At 39.7% G+C, this 27,069-nt stretch overlaps 1 protein-coding gene across 5 annotated transcripts in view; it reads left to right on the top strand.

The window, feature by feature from the left end:
- The window catches only part of LOC149220421 (uncharacterized), a 100,844-nt gene that overhangs the window by 31,352 nt on the left and 42,423 nt on the right, over positions 1-27,069 (top strand). For 4 of the 5 annotated variants that reach the window (XR_016249281.1, XM_089384783.1, XM_089384781.1 and 1 more), the window contains exon 2: positions 20,011-20,070. The exons of the other annotated variant lie outside the window; for it this stretch is intronic. Coding sequence is in view for 3 of the 4 variants with exons in the window: in XM_089384783.1 (XP_089240909.1) it covers positions 20,011-20,070 (60 nt within the window). In the remaining variant the exon portion in view is untranslated. The remainder of the gene's footprint in view (positions 1-20,010; positions 20,071-27,069) is intronic. 5 annotated transcript variants of the gene reach the window in all.

Raw genomic sequence — 27,069 nt, 5'->3', positions numbered from 1 at the left:
TGAGTTTATCATATCAACCTGAGCTGGAACACTATTCATGCATGGTTGACCTTCTTGGCCGTGCAGAGCATCTAGATGAAGCACATGAACTTATCAAAATGATGCCATTAGAACCTGATGCTGGTGTGTGGGGGGCCTTGCTTGGTGTTTGCCGAATTCATGGCAATATAGAGCTAGGAGAACATGTGGCAGAGCGTCTTTTTGAGCTAGACCCTGAAACTCCCGGATATTATGTTCTGCTATCAAACATCTATCATTCTATGCTATCAATAACAGGTGGGATGGTGTAGCAAAGGTGAGAAAAATGATGAAAAGCAGAGTGAAGAAAAAACGAGGAATCAGCTGGATCACCATCAAGAACAGAGTACATGAATTCATAGCAGGGGACAAATCTCATCCACATTCAGAGAAAATTTATGCAGTGCTAGAAATCTTGGCTGGGCAAATGGAGGACGTTGGGTATGTGGTCGACACAAATTTTGTGTTTGAGGAGGTAGATGACTAGGAGAAGGCGCAAATACTTTATGACCACGATGACTAGGAGAAGGCACAAATATTTTATGGCCACAGCGAGAAGCTTGCCATTGCTTTTGGTTATCAACAGATACCTAGATTAGCTATCCAGATTACCAAGAACCTTCGTGTTTGTGGGCATTGCCACAATGCCACAAAGCTCATTCCGATGATCACCAGGAAGGGAATTGTTGTGAGAGATGCAAACTGTTTCCATTGTTTCTCGAATGGATTCTGTTCTTGCACTGACTATTGTAACGCTAATTGAAATATCATCTCATTGTTTCTCGAATGGACTATGTTCTTGCACTGATTATTGTAACTCTAATTGAAATATCATCTCATCCAAAACTGCGCGTGACTGCAAGCATAAGCAATTACTTGCCTTTTGTGACAACCATGTGTTTGACAGAACAAGATGGACAAAGGCAAAACCAGAGGGGATTAGTAAAAGATTTGATGTGTATCAGTTTCGGTTCGGTGTATCTAGGGTGCATACATAACAAAAAAAGACCTGGATAGTTAGTGACATTTTCATAAGCAGATTGAATTTTTACCTGACTCATTCTTCATATCGGCCACAATTTTACAAAAATGTCGAAGAGAGGTTACATTAAGTATAGTATTGCCAGCAATTTGCATAATGCAGTGTTGCTGAGTGGTATGACAATGGTGACACATCATGTGGTCAGATGATACTGACCTAGACGGTATTTCGGGCATAGTTATTTAAGGCTGTGTAGAAATTTGAAGGGAAGCCATGCATGACAGATTTTATTTATTTATGCAAAGCTATTAATATTTGTCGAATACAATGAGCTGACAATATTTTTGGAGTTGGCATTTGCCTTGTGGTCTAGAGGCCAGAGTAAGTCCAAATTCATTGGACAAACTTCTCAATTATGTTATTTATGAGATCTGTAAGTTCTTACCATTTGGGAGGTTCATTTGCCATTGAAGCATCTATTTGCAGTTGCATTGCTGTTATTACAACTCTCCTCTGGTTAACAAATGTACCTGGTTGTGAATGTTGTCAGTATTAGCAGAATTGTGGAATTATTCCCAGTACACAAATTGGAGATTGACCTAAACTGGAAGGGGCCAGAATCATCTCATATTAAATTGTTGAGTAAATTCAGAAAGGACGCTTATTTTTGGTGAATCTGACTGGCTAGCATTTCCTTAGAAAAGTTATGGAAGAGGTATTATACAATATTAAACGTGAAGAAACCTAACTGCAGATGGTGATTACCCATGTTCTTATTTAATGGGCATCCCCTCATTTCTGAATCACCATGTTCTTGTTTCTTCTTGTCATGTTGTAGCTTGAAGTTGGGTGGAAGTCATTGTTAAGTTCAGCCAATGGAGGTGTTCTACAACTTTGTTGAAGGTTGTTATCTTGAGTAGCTTGTTTCTCAAGGACAAGGCTATAGGTTGGAGATTACCTGTGTTACACCTCATATTGTATGGATTTTCACACTGATTTTTATCACACTGACGGAGATTTTTAGCTGGTTTCTTGGAGCATTGGAACAACTTGAGGGGATACATCTTCATAGAGCCCTTTCTCCCCGTGGCATTGGATCATTTGATGGATGTTCTTGGTTTCAGTGAGTCTGGCTTCTCCTTGGCTGGATGATGGTGTTTGTTGACTTGGCAATGGTCTTTTCTCACATGTGCTTGCCTTGTTGATCACCCCATGGTTGCACCTTTGATGATTATGGAGCATGCTATCTCATTATGGTGTGGTTTTGGTATACCAGTTTATCTTGGATGTGCTACATTTTGTTCTTGAATAATAGTTCTATCCCCCTCAGAGATGGAGGATGGTGTTAGGAGGTAGATGTTTCATAATTTTTGGAGTTTCCTAGTGACTTTTGCATAGTTACGTTGTATTATTTGTGTCACTAGGAGGGGTAGTGTACATGACCCTCTTTCATTGGACGTGTTTTGGGGACATGCTTGATGATTGGATGAGTTAACATTTTCCATTGTCCTCTTCTCTTGTGATGTTGATGTGGTTGGAGAATGTGTTGTGATAGTGCACTTTACCTTAATGGGATTTCCCTAGGTAATATGACTTAACATGTATAACATTTGCTAAACATCACCTAGTTGGAATGTAGGTGATCACTTTATGATCTAGATAATCATTGTATGATCAAACCTCCCACTGGTTATAAGCATGGCTTCTTAACAACTATGACAACTTTAAATGCAGTTCTTCAACCAACATAAATGCACTTCTTCAATCAAAAGTTGCTGGAGCAATCTAGGAGAGCCTAACTGTCAATCCGATATTGACAAGCTCTCTTTTAAACCGAATCATTTAAGAAAGTTAGTAATTGGATGGGAAAATGAGAAGAAAAGATAATTGAATGCAAATTTAGGAACCATTTAACAGGAATATAGCCATTTCAGCCACTCCATTAAAAATTCCTTTTTGACTGAGATCAAAAACCATTTATGTAATCTGGAGTCGAGGAAACATCAAATTTTAAGGATAAAAGAAGAATCTTGGAGGATCAAAAGTGAGTGAAGTGGATTTCATGTGGAGATGGAAATACTAAGTTTTTCCATAGATATGTTAGCTTTGGAAGGGTCAACAACGCTATATGGGATATTCAAGATGAGAATTGAATTGTAATGTTTTCTCAAGCTGGCCTTAAAAGGGTCGTTGTGGACCCATTTCTCCTCTCAGTTCAAGCAACCTGCTTCAAATAATTTATTGGAACACATGCAGGTCCTTCAGAATTTCCTTTGTTTTTCTTCTAAGGAGGGAGCAAAATTCATTGGAAGACAGGTCTTTCCGGAGGAGTTAGAAGAAATTTTAAATTTTTCTTCTAAGGAGGGAGCAAAATTCATTGGAAGACAGGTCTTTCCGGAGGAGTTAGAAGAAATTTTAAAGGGCCGTGCTAGAGAGAAAAGCCTTGCGCCTAATGGGTGGACAACTAAATTCTTCTCCCATTTCTTTGATCTAATAGGAGGAAAACTGCTTAAAGCAATGGAGGAATCTAGAATCAAGGGAAGCGTCAGTAGCTGGATAAATGCCACCTACTTATCTCTTATTCCAAATTCGTCTAATGCTATGTCTTTTTGACTTCTTCGGATCGATTTCTCTATGCAATTTGGTATATAAAATCACTTCAAAAACTATTGCTAGTCGATTGAAGGAGAAACTAGTTGAAGTCATCTCTTTAGAGTAATTTGGATTCCTTCCCGCTAGGAAAATTCACGAGGCAATTGGGATTGCCCAGGAATCCTTGCACTCTATTAAGGATAAAAAGCTAAAAGCTTTAATTTTTAAAATGGACATGGTCAAAGCCTATGACAGTGTAAACTTGGATTTTCTCAGACTTCTTATCCAAATAGGACTGGGCTATTCTATCACCAACTGGATCATGGCCTGTGTCTCTTCAGCAAATTTTGCGTGACAATCAGTGGTTCTCTAACATATGTTTTTTCATAGCTCAAGAGGCCTGAGGCCCATTGTCCCCCCTTCTATTTATGTTAATCATTGAAGGCCTTAACATAATGATTCTCAAGGAAAAAAGGGAAGGTATGATAAAAGGAGTTAAAGTATCACCCTCCTAGATAATTACTCACTTTTTGTAGACGATGTGCTTATTATGGGGGAAGAAATGGTGGAAGAATGACAAGCCTATAATAGAGTAATCACTACCTTTTGCACCACAACAAGAATGGAGGCCAGTAGCAGGAAATCTATATTTCTTCGACATAATATTGAGGTCTTGGTCTTGACACAGATAACGAATTTATGCCCTTGTAAAGTGGAGGATTTGGACTTGGGCCTAAAATATCTATGGTTCTAGTTAAAGTTGAACTATTATAGGAAAGAGGACTAGCTATGGTTGGTCAGGAAAGTGGAACAAAAAATTGGGTGTTGGTGCTTCAGGTGGTTGTCCTTAAAAGGACACTTGGTTCTTGTCAAATCAGTTATGGAAAGTATCCATTAAATGAGTCTGGTAAAGTTCCTTCCTTCATCATAAACAAAATTAGATTAAGAATGTTTAGCTTTTTGTGGTCGGGTAAGAAGAAAAAGGACAAATTTCATCTTGATAGTTGGGAATCTCTATCAAATCCCAAAAGCATGGGGGGATGGGGCTTAAAAAATCAGGTTTGGTTAAGCTTTAACACTAAAGGATCCAGAGGGGGATTTGTTCGGTAATGGGCTATGGAGTCAACTGACAAAGGATAAGTATATAAAAAAGTCCTCCTTAGTGGATTGGATTCGACTTCGTCTCGAAACCGATGCATACATGTTCCCTGGTATGGAGGGGATTGATGTCATCTTTCAATTGGATTTTCAAATGTCTTGTGTGGAAGGTAGGGAATGGATGTCAAGTCAGGCTCGACAAAGATCCTTTTCTGGGGGGATCTTATCCTTCTACTCTCTCTCATTCTTTGGTAGCTCTCCTTAATGCCAAAGGCTTATATCTTCTGGCCCAAGCAAATAGTTTCTTCCCTTTGAACAACTCACAAGGATAATGGCTTAGCTTAAGAGATATAAAATTGCAGGGAGCGCTTGCTTCAAAATGGGATCATTTTTTGGAAAATCTCTCTAAAAATAGGGAATTTCTCTCGCAGGAAGAGGACAAGCTAGCATGGGCATGGAACAAAGAATCAAGGTCAAGGAAAGTGGAGGCCAATTCTTCTTATGAGGCTATATCATCTTCTTTGTGTACTCTAATTTCAAAATGGTGGACATCCAAGATTTGGAAGTGGAACCTTCCTCTCAAGCTTATGACTTTTTTATGGTTGGTTCTTGAAAGTGAAATCTTGATTTGGGAAAACTTGCAGAAAAGGGGTTTCAGTGGGCCAAATACTTGTTGTTTGGGCTAGTCTATAGAGGAAAGTATAGATCACCTCTTCATTCACTACAGGATAACAAAAGAGCTTTGGGAGAATGTGGTATCTGTTTCTGGAATTTCAACTTTTGGAAGCTCTAATTCTTATGAGGAATGCTTGAACTTTTAGGCTTTAAAAAAAAACTTTGAAACCCTTCCCATTTTTGTTACATGGGGCCTCTAGAACATGTGTAATAAGGTCATCTTTGAAGGCAAGTCCCGTTATCTCTCTCAAATTGCAACTAAAGTGATGCCAGCGTGGACTACATACACCACACTTATGCAACCTAAGCCGCTACACCCACACTATGCAAATAAAATTGCATGTCACTCTATGTACCTGTCATGTACACATCCCAGGAATTCTTCATATTCCTTTTCATATGAAAATTTCACTCTTAAGGTTAAAGGCTCCTTAATTTAACTTTTATGCGGACTTACACTTTTTATGAAACCCCTCTTATCAAAGTTTAATATTTTTCCTCTTTATTTCTATTATAACGCTTATAATAGAAATAAACGTAAACCACATGTAAACCTTACCTTTTTCGCCAATACACGGCCTTTGCACATTCTCCGACGCTCCCCCTATCGCGTTCAATGTCCACCGTTGATTTCATTCCATCAGATCAACGGCTATTGCACGATCTCCATTCATCCTTTGGAACTCAAATAAACTTAATTGGAGTTCATAACTCATCAGGTCTGTCTCTTCACCCAAACCTTATCGGCTTTAATCTCTGCCATCTATTTCCTTTCCGATCTAATGAATGAAACCTCGCCCGATCAACTTTATGCGTCCAACTTGTTCGGCCAATCACTACCGTCAGATTACCCCCGCCAGATCCAATGACTATCAACGATATCGAGTAGAGTTCTTGCACGATACTTACCCGCCCGATAAGGCAGTTTTTCTCTCTCCACCGTCTGCTACGTGTCCGCCGCTGAATGGAATCGGGTGACCATTCCTTTTTACCACTTACCACTTTATGTCTACCCAATAAACCATTTCCGCTTACGAAACCACTTGATCGCGCGCTAACTCCTGTGTACCTTCATCACCCAATGACTGTTAGATTTGTTGATCTACAGATCTGACAACTCAGATCTACTTCTGGTTCTCTTATGCTCTGTCACACTCCTTTATCTCTGACTGTGTAATTGCCCCTTAGGCTTCTACTTGTGTATTTTCCTTCCAACCTTCATTGATCTGGATTTGATCTCAACTCCTCTGCTGTGTTCCTTCTTGAACTTTGATTTATGAATCAGATCTTAACACTTTATCTGATTGTCACAACACTCCTCTGAGTACTATCTCCTCTTATTTTGCACACCTGCAACCTACGTTACGCATAATTCCCAAGTTCATACACAGACTATAGTACAATTACACAGTGCACATCACTTGAACTCAAAATTGAGTTGTTTGTATTAATAAACAAGTATTACACAAGAATTTCTTCCTTGACCTGATTTTCAATATTAATGGTCTTTCTTTTCTTGCCCGTAGGCTTACAGTCAAACCTACCTAACTCTCAGTTAATTGACCCAGCTAACCCCTTTCTATGCCTTTTAGGCTTGCATTTATACATAGGACTCCATAACCAATTTCTTGGTTTTGATCCTTCCTCTGCTGAACTAAATCCTAAATATCCTCAATCCACTTTTAACTCCAATTAATCCCTAAGAATCCTCTCTAGTTCCTCGAATCATGAAACTACCTTAAGAGTTATAATTGACTTCTAACTCTCTCGTCATTATTAACCACTCATGTTTTCCTTCATTCGAGAGCATTTATAAACATCCTCACAACATATAATTAATTCCTATTCCAATCACTTAAATATTAATGATTACATACATAGGAAATTGATAACGCTTCTTTATCTTATCAAAAACAACATTTGATTCTTCATACCTAGGGTTCCTTGCTTTCTTTGAAGAGTCGGCCATTTCCTTGATGATTTGCATTACCTGTCATTCCTTTGATCATTGAAGATGTCCCTGGAATGATTGTTATCTTCATCAAGAGATGTGTCTCTGCCATTTGGACACTCCTTCGCATAATGGCCGAACTTATTGCAACCAAGGCATCTACCTTTCCTTCCACCCTTAGATCTAGACTTCCCAATGAAGTGATCTTTAGGTAGGCCTAGAAACTTCCGCTGCGCCATTTTGATAATATTCTCTGCTTCGACTTCACCCTCGGTGAATTTGAAGAGGGATGAAGAATCCACTGATCCTTTTGTCCTTTCCTAACTGTCTTTGGTGATTGCTCTTTCTCTTTTGCTTGGGCATTGTCTTCACCTCAGCTCTGATACCATGTTAATTTTAGGTATGTTCTATGCTTAGAGCAATTTATTTCAATTTTCACTGTTAGCTCAATATCTTTTCCAGATTAGCAATCACATCAACATTAAAGTAAACTGCAAATAGAACATAAACATAAATCGCAGAAGACAAGCCAAGACAAGAGGACACAAGATGTGGTGCTAGCCAGGGACAAACCCTAATGTGGGGAAACCCTTGATCAATTCTTCTTATATGTTCTTCAATAGTTCAATAGAGAGAGAGAGAGATAGTACGTTTACAATAGAAGTCAACACTTTGACTTATCTAGATAAGAGCATAGATCATCTCTAAGAAGATGATACATGAGATCACTTGAAGACATGCTGCTTCAACTGATTCTCCAAGGTGACTCCTTCACCTATCGTTGTGCTGCATTTCATCATCATGCTGCACCTCACCACGTTGCACCACGCTGCACCCATCATCACTATGCTACATCTCATCACGCTTCATTAATCATGACTGTACCCATCGCTATACTGCATTATGTGCCATTGTTGCACCATGTTGACATACTGACCTATGTGTTGGCTGCACCTTGCTTGCTTGTTGTCCTTAGCATGCTTGCTGTTGCATGCTAGTTGTCCCTTGCATGCTAGCTGTAACATTGCATGCTTGGTGTATTTGCTACTAAGTACCATACAACTATCCCAATGTTAGTTAGTTATCCCTTGCATGCTGCTCTCCTTCAGAGGCAGATGCTCTGACAGTTCTTGGCAGTTCCAGCAGTTCCGGCTGTTCCGACTATTCCCGACAGTTCCGGCAGTTCTCGACAGTTCCGACAGTTCTCGGCAGTTTCGACTATTCCTGACAGTTCTGGCAGTTCCAACAGTTCCAACTGTTCCAGCAGTTCTGGCAGTTTCGGCTGTTCCGACAGTTCCGACAGTTCCCGACAGTTCCGACAGTTCTGGCTGTTTCTGGCAGTTTCGGCAGTTCCAGTAGTTCCCAACAGTTTCGACTGTTCCCGACAGTTCTCGGCTGTTCCGGCAATTCCGGAAGTTCCCGACAGTTCGGCTGTTCCGGCAATTCCAGAGGTTCCCGGCAGTTCCGGCTTCTTCCCTCTAGATTAGAGCAGCGTTATCCCTTAGGATCTCTCCTCTATTAAAACCCAAAGACAAGTAGAGAGGAAGAGATCCCAAGTGTGTTGAAAATGACTTGAAGGCCACCTCTATTTATACTAAAACGTTGAGCACAAGTGGGGTTTATTTGGTTGCTAGCCGACTTTGACGAATTGTCCCATAACACAAATAAATTCATATCTCCATGAATACTTATTGGAATCGGATGATCTTTAGATCAATCCTACACCTCTCGATGAAAGAGATTCAAGAAAAATATCAGCTTCCATTAATAAGATGACCCACATGGAGTTTGGCCCTAGTTGCCAATTTTAACACTCTTGCTATTTGCCCATTTGTTTATGGATGATATGTTGTGCTAAAATTTATATTTGTACCAAATCCTATTCCCTCCAATTGTTTGAAGTAAACTTTGGATCCCTATCTAAAACAATTTCCTTAGGTATTCCATGCAACCTAGTAATTTCTTTCTTATATATTTTTGCAATATTAGTTGTGTTATGACTTAGCTTCAATAGAACAAAATGGGCAACCTTTGTCAATTTATCCACTACCACCATTATTGAATCATGTTGCCTTGCTATCCTAGGAAACTTAGTAATATAATCAATGGCTACCACTTCCCATTTCCACTTTGGGATTGATAATGACAATAGAAAACCTGCGAGGTGTCCATGCTCAGCGTTTGCTCTTTGACATCGCATACAATGACTATGTAATGAGCCATCTTACAACGAAATCTAACACTTAGTGTAAAGCCTTACTAGGTGACCTAGACAATGTGTAACGCATGGGAGTGTTACTACTGTCACCTCTTAGTGAAGGAAGCAATTGAACACAAGGGAGGCTTCCCTAGTAGGGTTAGGGATCAAATAACCCAAGATATTAAGATAAATGCCCCCCTAAGGATCGTACAACAGAAATCGACTGGATAAGGGTATGACAACTAGAGTTTGCAATGGATGAAGGGGTAAGTTCAAGACTTGGGTTCAAAGGACCTATGGGTCAATCTAAAGGTTAGGGTTAGTCGAAGGAGTCTCAAATAGGTTACTTGAACACACCAAATCAAGAAAAATTCAAGGCTGTTATAAATTAGGATCTTAGGTCAATGAATTGTAGTAAAATAATAGTTTATAATAACAACAAATTTAGTTGTTAAAATTGTGTAAAAAATATATGAGATGGAGGTTAAATTTGATAGCAAACTAAAGACAAAATTGCAACGAATTTTGATGGTTACTAGAGCATGTAACAACAAATAAAGTTTTATTTCAGCTTAAAAAACGATTGGAAAATGCATGAAGAACTTTAAATTATCTTCTCTAAAGCACATTTAAACAAGACCCAACCCTAGGGCATACATCAATAAGTCATTAAATGCTAAAACACAAGATTTTAGGTTGGGATATGGTTTTATTAGAGCATTAACCTTTGCGCACACATGTTGAGGCTGATTTAACCTTTTAAGTGTTAATTTTATCATTTTGAAGGTTAATTGCTTGAGTGTCAAAACGCTTAGCTTGAGGTTGTATTGGTATCAGAAACTTGATGAAAGGGCCTCGAAATGTTGCTAGCCATACTGTATGGTATTTTGTGATTTCGAAAAGTCGTATTATAGGGCTAGCGACGTTTTAGGGATGCTTTGGTTGTGTTTTGTTTTTGTTTTTCGGGTTCGCTCAAGCAGCCAAGAAGGTCATGGGTCCCTTCTATGGCCCAAAAACGCTAAGTTAACAATTTTTTTTTTGAGTTAAATGCTTAGTTCACACATTTTGTTTAAAAAAAAATTTAAGAACATAATTCCCTAAAAAACCAAAATGTTAGAATTCTCTAGAAATCATATCAGTCTCTTCTTTTCTATAAAAAAGCACTTCATTCATTCATTTCTCACACATCCTTCAGCAAGAGGAGCTTCCTATAGCAACAACAAGCATTCTAGTTTTGTTTTGGAGCATCGAGAGCAAGCTTTGGTGCATTTATAGCAAGGAGGAGGACGTGGGTATATGGGCAACAAGAAGAAAGGTACGGGAAAGAAGAAGGCTATGGGAAATAAGAACAAGGGCATGGGAAACAACTGTTTTGGTGAGCGATTTATTTTATGCTTTTGCAACAATTATGGCTTCTTAAAGTTGTGTTTCTAGTGCCCTTAGATCTATTCAAGCAACTAGGCAACTAGAATACTACCATCTTTGGAAGTATGTTACCAATTTCAAGCAGATGGGTTCTGGTGGTACATGGGAATGGAATCACAATTACGCAAAAGTGATAGGACCTTCAAGGGTTCTTACATAAGAGTGTAGGCTCACATTTTGCATGAAGAGATAAAGGGCGTTGAAATGTGTGCACATACTAGAAATCCAAAGTTGAGGGCCACATTCAAGAGAGAGCAAGATGATGCTCAAAAGTTGAAGGATCAAAGAAACAAAATCGGCATGGGTGGCACTTGTAATCCTTGCTTGAGTGTGTGAAAAATCGGTGACCTGATTCCCTATTGCAGCCACTGATTAAATTTCTCCTACTTCTTAATTTATGAATCAAGTTATTTACAGTGTTACACAATAAACATTGAGATAAAATCTATTGCAGCCTTCACAACATAAAACACTGCGGAAACAAAATACTGCACAGGAGAGAAATAAACACACACACAAATACATCGTTGTTTTTGGACAAATGTCCTCGGAAAAACCCAATGTGGGAAAACCGGTGCAACGATTGAGAGTTTAAATTATTATGCAGTAGTTTTTGAGGACAAACCTTTAGATGCACGAAATGACAATTTGATACAGAGAATAAACTAGCAAAGAGGTAGTGAGTAATATTCTCACACTGTCACTGGCGATCTGACTTTGATCCAGGGTCTAGATGGCTAGCCCCATGTTGCCTTTACGCAGTCTCTGCGTGGGCTCAGTTGCATCACAACTTCTAGGAGCTGCATCATCCTTCTAGCTGATCGATTTGCCTTTGGAACTCGAATCTCTGGCCCTCCAGTCTCACACCTTGGCTTTTGGCACTAGATTTCGATTGCTCCCAGAAAAATTATGGACTCCCTTTGAAGCACTGCATTGCCTCTACGTGGCACTGCATTGCCTCTCTGAACCTCTCGTTGCATTCTCTGCCTTGCACTCTCCGGAACTGGAAAATCCCCCTCCGATATACTATCCCGACCCTCACTGCAAGAAGATCACTTGATCTCTCTCCAACAACTTAGCTTGCTACTCTTGAGTCTTGAGAAATTTGATCTTTAGATCTCACTATCTCGGTATGTTCTTCAAGTGCCCATTAAGCTCCTTCTTATAATCTCTCGTTGGAGCACCAATGACTAAGATTAAAACATAATCAATTGCTAAGATTAACTAGGAGTTGATCCTCGTCTTCTTCTAGAAGATTTGCACCAGATTTAATTAATACCCTTTAATTAATTACATTTCCTAAGTTTAGACTTAGCAATATATTTAAAATGATTAATTATTTTAGTTAAACCATCTCTAGGTGGAATTTTCCCAAACGATTTTTGGGTCTTGGAGAATGCATGTGTCTTAGCCTCTCTACAAAATCTTGAGGCTAGATCACATCCGATGCTACAGAAATCAACACTCCCCCTTAGCGAATAATGTGCTATAGTGCTGCAAGTTTGCAACCCATTGTAGCATCACTTTGTCTCTGCACCATCTCCTACACCGCTATTGATGTCTGGCTCTGCTGCCCACCAACTACTGCGCAACTCTGATTGCTGCATCCGTGCTGTTACTGGCCCTGCTGAACTGTTGCCAACACTGCATCTGCACTGCAACCCTCTCTAACTGCTGCTGCTGCAACTGCAACAATTGCAATGGAAAAGCATCCAAAATACTGAACCAACTGTGGTCAATATGATGCATCTATCACCCGAGCCCTGACTGCTACTAGACTTTGCGCTGTCACTGCAGCCTCTGCGCTAATGCTGACTCTGCACTGCGCTGCCCAGTATTTGACCTATTACTAGCTACTGCATCTGTCACTCTGGCATCTGACTGCACCAACTGCCACTGATCCATCCTGCTACTGCATGTCTTTGGCTCTCGTAGCAAGGTATTGATTCATGAGGTGGACCTCCTCAAGAATCCTGCCCATCCTTTAGCTCTCTGGGGTTACAACTCCAAATCACCCCACCTCACCCTTGGAGGTAACTCGACAATCATGGCAAACTCTTCCTCCAGTCTGGAGGACAACTTGTCGATCTCAACGGATGCAACCTGCTGATCCTGCTTCTCTTCTTTGTCCTTCTTTTTGAGAGGACATTGAGTGTTGTAGTGGCCAAGCTCACCACACTTGAAGCACTTGATCTTTGAAATGTCCTTCTTCCTCCTGCGATGCTCCTGCTGCCCCTTAGATGCGAGGGCCTCATTCTCCTCTTCCTTTGCTTGCTTCGTCCCACCACTGTTGCTGCCACTGATGGTGGCCTTTACCAGATCTCGCCTCATCTCATCTTGCTGCAGATCAGCCCACATACGTTCCCAATTTGACAAATTTTTTCCTGCCCAAGCCCCAGGATACTCTGGACGAAAACTTGCCATTCTTTGGAAACACTATTTAGAGCTAATCATACAAACTCTGTAGGCTGGGGTGCTGACCTTACTGAAGCCAGCTGGTCCCAGACGTCATGAAGTCTAGTAAGGAAGGAGTCTACACTCTCCCCTTTTTGCATCCTCGTGCATCTCATCTTCTCCTCAAGATACATCTTCCACTGCTCGGAAGACCCTTCGTACAACGTAGCTAGTGCTTCCCACATTTGTCGGGCTGTATCTTTGCTAGTTATGTGAGATACCACGTGATCTCAAACCCCATCAAGAATCAACCTCTTAGCTTTTGCCATCTCCTTCTTGTATTTCTTAAGCGGATCTGCATCTGCGAGTACAACTACCATATTATCGATATAAGTCTTGAGATCATGCTCATCTAGAAGGCATGAAATTCCAGCCTTCCAGATCATAGTTGGAGGCTCCCTCTAATTGATCTTGATCTCTCAACGCAGCTGATGCCATCTCTAAAAATAATGTCAAACTCCTCTTCTCCTTTGCGTAGCTACTGCCAACTATTCACACTCCCTTCTAGGGTGAGAAATCCTGCACACAACTACTGCTCCTCTACTAGGAAAATTCGAACTTCTTGGCTAGAAGTCCCCTGAGGAAAGAATTCCCTCAGTGTGTGCTCCTCTTTCCTTCTGACGCTATTTTGCCAGCAATTGCTGCAAAAGTGACTGTGTCCCCGCTGAAGATATGCTTTGTGTGGAAACTGCTGTGTTGCTCCCTCTGCCTCTGTGAATCTTCGATCTGGAAAATTTACTCTCTGTCGACTCACTCAGAGAAGTAATTTTCCACGAAAATTAGCCCTCCTGGCCAATGGACTGCGCAACCACTCTAGGGTTTCGAAATGCTGCCTACGCAGTGTTTTCGAACTCCCTCTTCCGCCTGCAACTGAGCTCTTCTCTGCTTCACCTGCGCTCTAATACCATGTGAAAAATCGGTGACCCAATTCCCTACTGCAACAACTGATTAAATTTCTCCTACTTGTTAATTTTTGAATCAAGTTATTTACAGTGTTACACAGTAAACATCAAAATAAAATATATTGTAGCCTTCACAACATAAAATACTGCAGAAATAAACACTCCACAGGAGAGAAATAAACACACACACAAATACATCGTTGTTTTTGGACAAACGTCCCCGGAAAAACCGGTGTAGCAACTGAGGGTTTTAATTATTATGCAGTAGTTTCTGAGTACAAATATTTAGATGCCTAAACTAGCAATTTGATACAGAGAACAAACTAGCAAAGAGGTAGTGAGAAATATTCTGACATTGTCATTGGCAGTCTGACTTTGATCCAGGCTTTGGATGGCTAGTCCCACACTGCGTCTACGCAGTCTCAGCGTGGGCTCACGCAGTCACAACTTCTAGGAGCTGCATCACCCTTCTAGCTGATCGATTTGCCTTTGGAACTCGACTCTTTGGCCCTTCGGTCTCACACCCCAGCTTCCGACACTAGATCTCGACTGCTCCTAGCAAAATTATGGACTCCCTCTGAAGCACTGCGCTGCCTCTCTGAACCTCTCGTTGCCTTCTTGCCTTGCACTCTCAAGAATTGGAAAAATCCCCTCCGGTCTACTATCCCTGCCCCTCACTGCGAGAAGATCACTCGATCTCTTTCTGGCAACTCAGCACTGCTACTTTTGAGAAATTCGATTTCTAGATATCACTATCTTGGTATGTTCTTCAAGTGCCCATCAAGCTCTTTCTTATAATCTCTCGTTGGAGCACCAACGGCCAAGATTAAAACATAATCAAAGGCTAAGATTAACTGGGAGTTGATCCTCCTCTTCTTCTAGAAGATTTGCACCAGATTTAATTAATACTTTTTAATTAATCATATTTCCTAAGTTTAGACTTAGGAATGCATTAAAATGATTAATTATTTTAGTTGAACCATCTGTAGGTGGAATTTTCCCAAACGATTTCTGAGTCTTGGAGAATGCATGTGTCTAGCCTCTCTACAAAATCTCGAGGCTAGAGCACATTCGATGCTACAGAAATCAACTGAGTGTTGGCAATGAGCTAAGAATTGTTCATGAAGCAAGAAAGAGGAGGGCGCTAGCAATAGAAGAAGAGTTATCCAATCCATCAAATTTAGTTAAAGACAGTAGATTGCTGAAAATGCTTAACAATCAAGGGAGAGAAGTTGACCCAAGAGTGGAAAAGGCCATCTTTGATTGTGGCATCCCTTTTAATGTGGTTTGACCCCCATATTGGTAGGATTTGGTAACATAGCCCCTTAAGGTTTCAAGGGGCCAAACTATGAAAGACTCTGAACAATTTTGCTCAAGAAAGAGAGGCAACTTCTTGATGATGTTTTGAAACTAATTCGTAACTCATGGGGTTGCATAGGGCTGGACTGATACAAGGTGTATGCCATTGATTAATGTCATTTGCATCATCACCAAAAGGAGCCATGTTCATAAAAGCGAAAGATTGGCCGGGTGAGGTAAATTATAGTAAGATCATTACTGAAATTTTAATTGCTGCTATTGAACAAGTAGGGCTAGAAAATGTGGTGCAAGTTATAACATAATGCACTTGTTTGCAAAGCTACAGGGTTAATTGTTGAGAGCAGATACAATCACATTTTTTGGACTCCTTGCATTGTCCACTATCTGAATATGATTTTAGAAGAGATTGAGGCAAAAACATAATGGATTATGGAGTTCACAATGCAGGCTAGTGAGATTATAAAAGTCGTCACCAATCACCACCAATCTCAAGTAATATATTGATAATACGCCAAATTGGAGTTGCTCAAAGTTGTTGAGACAAGGTATGCCTCGAACTTCATCATGTTGCATCGCCTTGTTGAAGTTAAAACTGCATTAATGAGTATGGTGGTGGGTTCAACTTGGTTGAGTGGAGAGAAGCAGATTCAAAGAAGGGAAGCATGGTGAGGATGGTGTTAATTGATGAAGATTGGTGGAGCAAGATTGATTTCTTGTTCAAGTTCACATTACCTGCATTTGATCTTCTTCGAGATGCAGACACAAAGAAACCTTTTCTGGTAGAGGTTTATGATGGCATGGATACCATAGTTGAGAAAACTATGGAAATTATTACACAAGAGGCTCCCACTCTTCCTTTTGTGGATTTTGATTTTGCTGAGCAAGTGAGGTCCATCATTGTTACAAGGTGGAATGGCTTCAACACTCCATTGCACACTTTGGCACATGCTCTAAATCCAAAATTTTATGATGAAGAATTCATTGCTCAAGGCAATGGGAAGAGGAAGGCCCCACATAAGGACAAGGAGGTGGCCAATGGAGTGAAGAAAGCCTTTCAGAGGTTGTTTCCAGCTTCTTTACAAACTGATGTAAGGGAGGAATTTGCTTGTTTTCTTGTTGGATTAGAGGATTTTGTAGACATAAGGTCTGGATGAAAGGAGGACCATGAACCCAGTTAAGTGGTGGACTTGTCATGGGGCAACTGGCATTAATTTGCAAAATCTTGCCACTCATATTCTATCACAAGTTGCAAGCTCTCCATTAGCAGAATGTAATTGGAGCACTTATAGTTTCATTCACTCTATGAAGCGCAACAAGATGGGATTACAAAAGGTTGAAGATCTTGTATATGTTCATTGAAACCTATGCCTTGTATCTCTTACAGGTGAAGAATATACAAGTGGAACTCATAAAGATTGGGATGTGGAAGCAGAATGCCCAGACTTAGAGCTCTCTCTTGCTGCTCTTGATATTACCAGTGATGATGCAAGTGGAACTGCAAGTGCAAGTACTAGTAGAGTTGCCTCTTCTGTTGAACAAACATCTTGTTCTATTTTTGTTGATGAGGATGAGGATTTTTATGATTAATGATATGTTAATGTAGCCAATAATTGTCTTTAGCTCATGTTTTATTTTAGTTTTAACACATATAGCCTCATGTATAAAGGCTGATTTTGGAACCTTTGATGTACAACCTCATCTATAAAGTCTAATTTTGGATTTTTGCATCATGTAATCATCTATGAGAGTTAATATAGACTTGGTTTTCCTTCTAAAATTTCATTTATGTGTCTCATTCTTTCTTTTCTTGCAAGATAATGTGTTATTAACTTATTTGTAAATTATAATATATATATATATATATGATGTTTCAGATGACATTTCCATTTTTAAGGGTCACATTTCCAGGCGTACCTGTTTTTGAAACTTCTAGATGTTTCGGTGTTTTGTGCAACTTAGCTATTATATGGCTTAAAAATTTGTATGCTTGTTTGTAATTGATAGAATCTAGATTCTAGATGATTGATGCTTGAAAGATTAATCATTAATGTACCATGGATGCCATTTCTATCTTGATTGATGTACAAATATGCATGTTTTCATACATTTTGCAACTAATTTGGCATTCTAATATGTTAAATACTACAACTGCAACCTACCCCAACAGCTATAGTTCATCTTGAACTTGTTGAATCCTAGTGAGGTATGATGCCACCATGTCTATCTATTTATCTTGGCGTTCTCAGCTTCTCTCTCAACACCATCTTCTGGTTTTGATTATCACTCTGGTACAATTTTGTCAAAGTTGTCCACATCTCATGAGCAGTCTTCTTTCCTATTATGTGAGGGATCACATGATCTTTCATAACGTCCAAGATGATGCGTCCAGTTTTCACATCCTTCAAATTATAAGCAGCTTGTGTTGTAGCACGTGAAGGAGGTTGTATGTCAGTATTAGTGAATTTCCATAGGCTGTTTTCCAGGAAAATTAGTGGAATTTTCTCCTTCCATGGACTAAATTAGTAAACCCTTGTGTTACTAATCTTCCTTCTCTCTCAGAGTTTCGAGTGCCCTGATACTAGGTTGAACTTTTAACACCAGATCTGATTTATTTTTTCTCACAATTATTTTATTACACATAAAATAATTATTCTCAAAGTAAATTCTGAAACTTCTAAAATAAATACTTTGGTGTTATCAACTTTTAAACAGTAAATTTGCAACAGAAAAATAAATAGGAAATCACCACAAGATAGCAAACATTCAACCCGATAAACCTCCCTTCACTTTATATTGAAATCTAGAAAATTCAAGGCCTAGACCCACAGAGATATTACACAGAAATACAACAATATTAGAACCTGGAAATGGCCCTAAGATTTTGGCCCAAGGAAGAATTCGTCCCCTTGAAAATGGCTTCTTTGGAAGAAGAATTGGCCCTGGTAGATCTTAGCCTGTACCTGCAAAATTCTGCCTTCCTAGCCATATAGATTTGTGCATTGGAATTCTTGGCCTGTCCAAGGAAACTTGGCCCACCTTTTGGAAGTTTCGTCCCTCTCCCATAGTCTTGGCCTGCTCAGGATTTTCACCCTCTCTTTCTCCCTCCTCCAACTCTCATTTCGCTTCAGGAATCTTGGCCCTTGCACAAATTCTACTTCCAAAAATATGCTGCACCCTTTTCCTTTTTCTTCTCGGTCACTTGAGCCTCTCACTCATGAGAAAATTGCTTCCTCAACAATGCAATGTGTGTCTTCATCCTCTCCCTTAGGTTCTCTTTATAATTTCAAATTGAGCAAAATCTCTAACCCTCAATCTCCAAAGTGATAGATGGCTAGGATTAAATCCTAACCCACTTAGATCAGTAATTGAGATTAGATCTAAGTTTTTCAAATAGTTAAATTATTTATCCTTCGAAGTCTGTTCAATTAGACAACATTAATCAATTAAATTAATTAATGTGCTTTTCCTAAGTTAAAACTTAAGAAATAAATCTTATTACTTGCTCCTCTCAAACAAGCACCTAAAGAGGTTTTCTTGCATGCTAGACACTTAGCCTATGCAGAATACCTTCCGATACTATAAAATCAACAAATTCCAAGCTCTTTTTGCCTATGTCTCCATTTCAAAGCTAGAGAAATATGTAAATTCCATATTCAAAGATACATGTTAAAATTATATTGTATGGTAGTTATAGTTTCAGTTAACTACTACTTTTGCAACTACACCCACCATAATGGTTTGTTTTCTAACTGTCCAAAAGATGGTTTTTCGAGTTAAGTTTTCAACTTGAGGTTGAAGTTGGTTTATTGATGCCAATGTTGCACAGGTATCGTGTCAGCTTACTAATGTTGATGTTTACCCAAGATAGATTGCTTCCATTGCTTAGGCTTTGGAATATTATTGTTTATTGCTTCTACATTTAGCTTGAGTCACATGGATTCAATTCATGGAGAGATTTACTGCCAACCTATCAAGTGACAATCCAATTTGTATGAAGCTACAGTTTTAGGTAAATAACCAGAGCCCTTTGATGTTTGCAGGGAATATTACTTATTGCACTTCTTCATTTTGCTGGTTGTTAGGTAATGTAGGAATCTGATTACTACAAAGATGAATGAAATTTTGGATTTATTTATGGTTGCTAAATGATGGGCTATGGAAACTATTATTGGCCAAGTGACCTGCTATCACTCAGTTCTTTCAAACAGTTTCCAAAATTATTTAGAATCTAGGGTGATGTTATTGAATGACGTCAATGAAAGTTTATTATTTTTATTTTATTTTTTGGTCATTAATGAATTTTCCTAGAATGTTTAGTACGTGGATAGAACAAATGTACTATTTATACCTCCCAAAATTTGGTAAGTTAGTTTCTTCTATAAACCTTATGCAGACCATGTGACAGTTAGCTTTGCAAGAAGTGGAGGACCTGGAGGGCAAAATGTAAACAAAGGTGTGTTCCTTGTTTTCTATTGAATAGCAATAGTGTGTCAAACAACTTTTGTTATTTTATTGCAGAGATAATGGATGGTTTGGCCTTTATTGAAAACTGTATAAGTATATTTCCAATTCAATTTGTCAATGACTTCTGTCTTTTGTACATTGGCATTTGGCCCCAACATTGTTTTGAAATTGCTTATATTACAATGTAAAACTAGATACTGACATAAATGATATTTACACACTCACCCAACATAGGCAGGAAAAACTAACATATGGACTTAATCTCCAACCTCGATTAAATCTATATGTCTTCTAAAGAATGAACTTCAGTTGCAACCTGAGTTGCTGACTCATCTTTAAGCTTTCAATAATGTTTGGCCTCAACTTGAACAAGTGCCAGTTTTAAATGAATCTCAGTTCAAAGTTGGTTGCATCTATAGTCAAAATGGGAGCTGGTTGCATGTACTTAGATTACTCTTTGAGATGAGGTGTGTAATTAGATGATCTGGAGTAGCTCAAGTGGTAGGTGACTGGTGCCTTGGTCAAATATACCCCATATCAAACATTTGGAATCCTACAAAAGATTAACATGTATTTCAAAGCCCTTCTTAGCTGATAAAATGGTTAAATGCCACTCTTGGATAATAAAATAAGTGAGATGTCTAGTGGCATGATGCCTTTCCTATTCATAATGTGAGCCAGATACACAAGTGTATGTTGTCCTTATTTATAAAGTGAAGTCAAATGACCAGCGGAAGGTAGATATGAAAATTTCTGTGAGGTAATTGCAACAAGAAGGCTCTGGCAACATCGTGTAGCAGCATGTTGTTGGACGCAATCGGAGGCCAACCTTTAAAAACTCATTTTTGGTGTTTTGTGAGTTTATTGTGGCAATGATTTCCAGTTGGCAGAGAAGTCTAGGAGTGATAGGTGCATCAAAGTGTAGTAGGTTAGTTATTTAAAAACTGAATTTGTCTTTTGGAAGTATGTTAAAATTTAGAATTCAGATCTAGAGTTGTGTCAGAGATGTGGTTGTAGATCGCATGAGACAGATTTGGAGGCTTGGGTTGGTGCTTAGAGATAGCTATTGGGCTGTGAAGACCAATGAACAGTTGGAGAAAGATAAATATAGAGAATATTGCAGGAGGTTGGCAAAGAGAAGTTGCAAGGGCAGCAATGGAGCTGAGATTGTTGGCTGGCAAGGAGGAGTTGCTAGGGAAGTCACAAGGTTGAGAGGTGTTTGTTGGAAAGAAGACAGTGCTGAGTGGCAAATACCATTACTATAGGTTAAAAGAATGCTACTGGAGACAACCAGAATGATAGTTATTGTCTGCCAGAAAAGGCATGAGTGAAGTGTAGTTGGTAAATTTTTATTTGGATTCAGTTTTTGAAGTGTTATTTAATTTTGGAGTTTATTTGCTTACAAGATGAGAACCCTGCAGAGAAGTAGAATGTTTTCAAGTTCTCGAAAGTATGATCAGTGGAAGCATCTAGTAATTCTGGGTGTGAGATGAATAGGTGTTACTTTCACGTGGGTATCTTACAACATATGATGATTAGGATGGATTGGTATGTGTCCTTTGTGGAAGCTAAGTCATAATTTTTTTATCAGTGGAGTAGTAATCCAACTGAGCTTCACTAAACTGTCCAGATGCGAATCTGTATATTTCTTCAAATCCTTGGTGATTTAATTCAGCTAGGATTGCTCCCCAATGCTTATCATTAGCATCTGAATAAACAATTTTTCTTCCTTTGCCAGGTAGCTTTAATAGGGGAATAGGAAGGCATTTATCTTTGATTCTTTTTACAGCTTTAATATGCTCTTTGGACTGTTACCACTCAAACTAGTAGGGGTCTTAGGAGGGGATCCTATAGAGAAACTACTAGGCCAAGTGGCAACAACGGAGCAATAGCCTACTGTCACCTCAGCTAAAACTCCCTTCTCTTTACGGATTTTCACCGATGGGAGGAGTCCCGATATGAGAAGAATCACTAGAATATATGGAACAATGATAGGATATGAGGTGATTCTTAAAGCCTATTCACAAGAGAGGCTCAGATAATGGGCTTACTTGCTATAGAAGCAAGGTGAATGGCTCTCTTAGAAGGGCTAGGGGATTACCAAGACCTAGGGTTTGAGGAATGTTACTTGAAAAGAGGTACCCAAGATCAAGGAATCCTAAGGGAAAAGGGTTCTTAGTGTCCTTTGTGAAATTGGAGTTTCAAGTTTGTGGGACCACAAAGAAGCCCAAGTGGACCCGAACAAGGCCAAGGGTTTGGTTTGTAGCAACAAATTGATGGTCTTGACCAAGTTGGGAGGAGAATAGGATCAAAGGAATTGAATTTATCTTGGAATTCAAGTGCAATGATCCTAATGAAGCCACTAACCAAAGGATACCTAGGGAGGAGAATAGTCTGTTGGGATTATGATACAGGTATGACACAAGTGTTGTCCTTGATGGCAACTCTCTTAGATGAAAGATCACAGTATAGCAGGTAAACAACAAGAATGAAGAAAGAAAGGTATACGCAGGTTCACCATTGACCAAGCCGCGTATACACGCAGGTTCACTGTATACAAAGTCGCATATACGAAAAGGTATACGCAGGTTCACTATATACCAAGTCGCGTATACACGCAGGTTCACTATATACAAAGGTGTGTATAATGTACACACGCACTTTCACAGAAGGAAAGGCATGTACATAAGTTTTGGTCCATGGTATTTGGACCATGGTATTTTGGTATTGGTCCATGGTATTTGGTCCGAGGTATTGACCCCAGGTATTGGGTCCAAGGTATCGGTCCTACGTGGTTTTGGACCATGGTATTGAGAGAGGCCTAAACCTATATAAGGAGAACAAGATCATTAGGCCAGTGTGCAAGTGTGAAAGTATGAATATCTGATGAAGTGTGAGATCTCGTATGCTGCTTATGGGTTTGTGATGCTTTGCTTGATCTGAACCAAGGATGCACCTATGCGGTTGATGATGGATGATGGATCGGGATCATAAGGCTTGGAATGTATTATCATTATGTGGTTTGATCATGGATAGACTAGATCTGAATTATTGACGCATGTTTTATTGTATAAATTTTATGATCTAGGTATGACTGATGTCTGGAATAGCTGCAAAGTTATGAGTAAATATTTGCAGATCTGTACACGGGTTCACTTTGGTAAAAGCGCGTATACACGCTGGTTCGGCTCATCAGAGTAGCGTATATAGTATGAAGTATGATATTTGAAGTTGCAGTTGGATTTGGTTGTTGTTGCAGAATTTTGTGGTCTGCTCTATGTTTTGGTGACTGTGTTTTGTTGACAGGGTTTCAGTGTTTCAGTGTTGGGTGATTCAGAGATTGATGATGCAGGTGTAGTTGATGGGTGTATTGCAGTGGTGATTAATTTTGTGCTTCAATGTTGTTGATGGGTCTAATATGAAAATTGGATGAAACGTGGCCTTCAGATTATGGTGTTGTGCTTTAGGAGTATCCAGTATGAAAATTTATGAAACGTGGTCCCTGGAGGAAGAGAGAAGGTCGTAGCCTTCTGTAGGCCGGCGCCTACATACTGGTAAACATATTGGCCAGTACAAGAGCCAAGGGGTTGGAGCTCCCTTCCAGTAGCAACTGGAAAACGAGTGAAGGTTGGATCCTTTAGTAGGTCGCGCCTACGTACTAGTAAACATATCGGCTAGTACAAGAGCCAGGGGGTTGTAGCTCCCTTCCAGTAGTAGCTGGAGAATGAGAGAAGGTTGTAGCCTTCTACAGGTGGGTGCCTGCGTATTGGTATGAGTTTGCGTTAGCACAAGATTGTAAACAGGTTTTTCTTATATTAAAGGAAGACGACAACAGGTGGTTTTTGTCCCGCATTGGGTTTCCACCTTATATCATGGTGTTCATGTGTGTTTCTTATGTGTGATGATCTGTTCTGTTTTACTGCACCTCTTTACTGTTTATATGGTTAATGAAGTTCTGATGTCTTGATTAAAGATCAACATATAATGGATTAACTGAATCATAAGTTTATTGGATATACGCTAGTTGCATTAAACACAGTTGCGTGTACACGGGGGTTCCCTTAACTGAAGTAGCCTATATGAATCTGATTATGGAAATGAAAAAATTAGTGATTTGCTAATACTGATTCACCCCCCTCTCAGTATTATTTCTAACATAGTCTTCAAGCTAGGGCTTGGAATATCTCGAGATTCCATCATGGGATTGACCTCAAATTTGGAGAACCTCTCGAGCAAATCCCAACACAATAGTTGACCAATTTTCAAGAATTTTTAATGGCTAAAACGATTTTAGGTGATGCCCTAGGATGCCTACTAGGTTAGGGCTTAGAAGAGATGGAAGGAGGTGAAAAAGAGTTTTCTTTTGCGATCACCTTTGGACTAGACAAGTGCCTATCCTATTGGGAGAATGGAGTCTAATGGAAACAATGTTTAGAGATGCTTAATTCCAATCAAGGAGTTCCCCAACAACTTCACATGGCATTAACAACAACTAGGTTACAAGGGAAATTTATACTTCTAATTATTTGCAAATGATGACTTATCAAGATAATGCATGAGCAATCATGTATCCCTAGGACAATAATCCACCATACATTTCAACAATCAATATGAAAAATCCCTCACAAAGACAAGATAAGCAACTTTGCATAAGCCCAAGAGCAACTACACCAACTTCATGAACGAAAATATTCCATATATCATTTCATGAGACAAATTACGAGATAAGCATGAAAAGAGTACTCACATTGTGCAACGAAATTATTCCAATCATCAAGTGCAAGAAAATCAAAGCTCCAAGACAAGATTTAAGCTCTTCCAAACATCAAGATGCATTAGAAATCCAATTCGTCCATCAAAAGGCTTAACGAAAATCCTAGAAGAAACAATGATCCAAATCCAAGTGATGATGAGATTGAAATGCTCTCATCAATTTATATCCTTCTTAAAGAGTCCAATTTGCCTATTTAGGTCTAATTAAGCCCCAAATAATAAAATAATGTACAATAATGACATGACTTGGTGAGAAGCCCACCAAGATAGCTCTAAAATACAAAGATAAGCCACTAAAGAGGGAAAAACAATAAATACAATGAATCGTTGGGCCCTTGAAGAGGCCAGTGGAGTCCAAAGTGTGCCAAGGTGATAAAATAGACTCCAAACATAGTGATCAAAGGGGTGGCCCCTTGATATCCAAGCAAATCAAATGTAGTGTCCCCAAGTGGGTGTGGGGGCACAATGATATCCTCATGGGTATCCAAGTGGATCAATAATGCTTGTATACCATTTGTAAGGGCTAGAATGATGACATAATCCCTTCCTTTGTCTCCCATGGTGAGACACATCCTCATCTGGGCCTTGGAACATCTGCCAAGTGCGTGGTGCAAGTGTGAAGCCAACTGGGCATGGTGGTCCAGGTGCATTATCCTCGTCCAAAAAGGTGGAATATGAGCATTCAATGAATGGAGTCGAGGGATCCATGAAGTGGCAATCTGCTCTCTGCTATGGTGGAGGCCCATGGCTCTCAACGCTTGCCCTACAAGTGTCAACATAACCCTTTGGAGGGCTTCGACCCCATATAGGCAGACCAAACCCCAAATGGAGACCCACTTGCAATCCTGTATAAATCCAATGCATCCCCTCACCCCCCAATACAACAAATCATGAGAGTGATTGAGTAAAAGAGATTACAAATCATGGAATCAAATGGACACTTCATAGTGGCATGCCCTTCCATTGTGGGATTTAGCATGTACATGTGTCTCTAAGCTCAATAAGGGGGTTAACCAAGGACCTTATTAAGTGGTTTGTACCTCTAAAGGGGGTGACATGTCCATGGTACATCCATCAAGCAATAGGTGGTATGTGATATAATGGTGGAACAAAATAGGGCATTAGGGGAAGGCTCCAAGCCACATGCCACAGTACAAGGTTAGCCATAATAAGGGAAGCCCGCACTTGGGTGTATGAATGTAGGAGGGAGAAATCGTGGTACGCGAGTTATCCTGACCTTTGTTTTTCCACCCTTCTTCATATGCCTTTTTCCTTTTATTGATTTTTCCTTTATAACTGCTCGAGGCTTGAAGGGATGAGATCATGATGTGTAATATGTAGCAGTGGATACCCCCTTTATGATGGAGCAGTTCATCGCCCACTGGGGGTTGGGACAATCATGGGTTCCTTGATGATGAAGGGGTCAATATGAGGGACCCTAGGAACCAATGTGATGGCCATAATGAAAGGGATAGAGTTCATGTTTGGCTTTTGCCCATGTGCTAAATGTGTATGCCCCAACCATCTTTTGCATTTTATGGTACTTTTCTTGTTGAGAGTGGCCAAATTATGTGTTTTCTTTTTCCTTTAGCTACATCAACCTTCGGGGCATTGTTCCAGGCCTGACCCAAGGTGTGGACAAGGGGGGGGGGCTAACCCCTTGTGGACCCAATGGACAAACTTGGACCTGTGTGGGAAATATGGTGAATGGGGTTATAATGAGTGGATGGGAATTATGTATACGGTATCGGGAAGCAGGACCATGCAACCAAAATCAGGGTTTCCCATGTAGTGCCATCCCTAAAGCTAGTAGCCAATAAAAGAGATCCCACGGGACTAGGATACAAGGCTAACCATCAAATTGGACAGAGAAGACAAGAGTACAAAACAAACCCACTCTTTTCGCTGAATCCCCCTACCAATCCATGCCCAAAAGTGTCCATGATAAGTAAACAAAAATACCCAACTACGCAATGAAAAGCCATAACTTCGGGGTCGAAAGGCCTACCTTCAAACATACGATCATCATAGATGGGCGAGGGACCACATGGATGGCTCAGGTGGCGGAGATAGTGGCACATCAAGCTATTTGGTGGCTGCAAGGGGCTGCCGGTTGAGGGCCATCTAGGATACTGTTAATTTTAGGATAACAATGGTATGTTCTATGCTTAGAGCAATTTTACTTCAATTATCTTTATTAGCCCAATATCATATC

The sequence above is a fragment of the Pinus tabuliformis genome, chromosome Q (assembly GCF_031772625.1).
Source record: "Pinus tabuliformis cultivar Carrire ecotype Pingquan chromosome Q, CPIR1, whole genome shotgun sequence".
NCBI lineage: Eukaryota > Viridiplantae > Streptophyta > Pinopsida > Pinales > Pinaceae > Pinus > Pinus tabuliformis.
The sequence above is the reverse complement of the archived record's forward strand: the minus strand, read 5'-3'. Positions and strand labels throughout refer to the sequence as shown.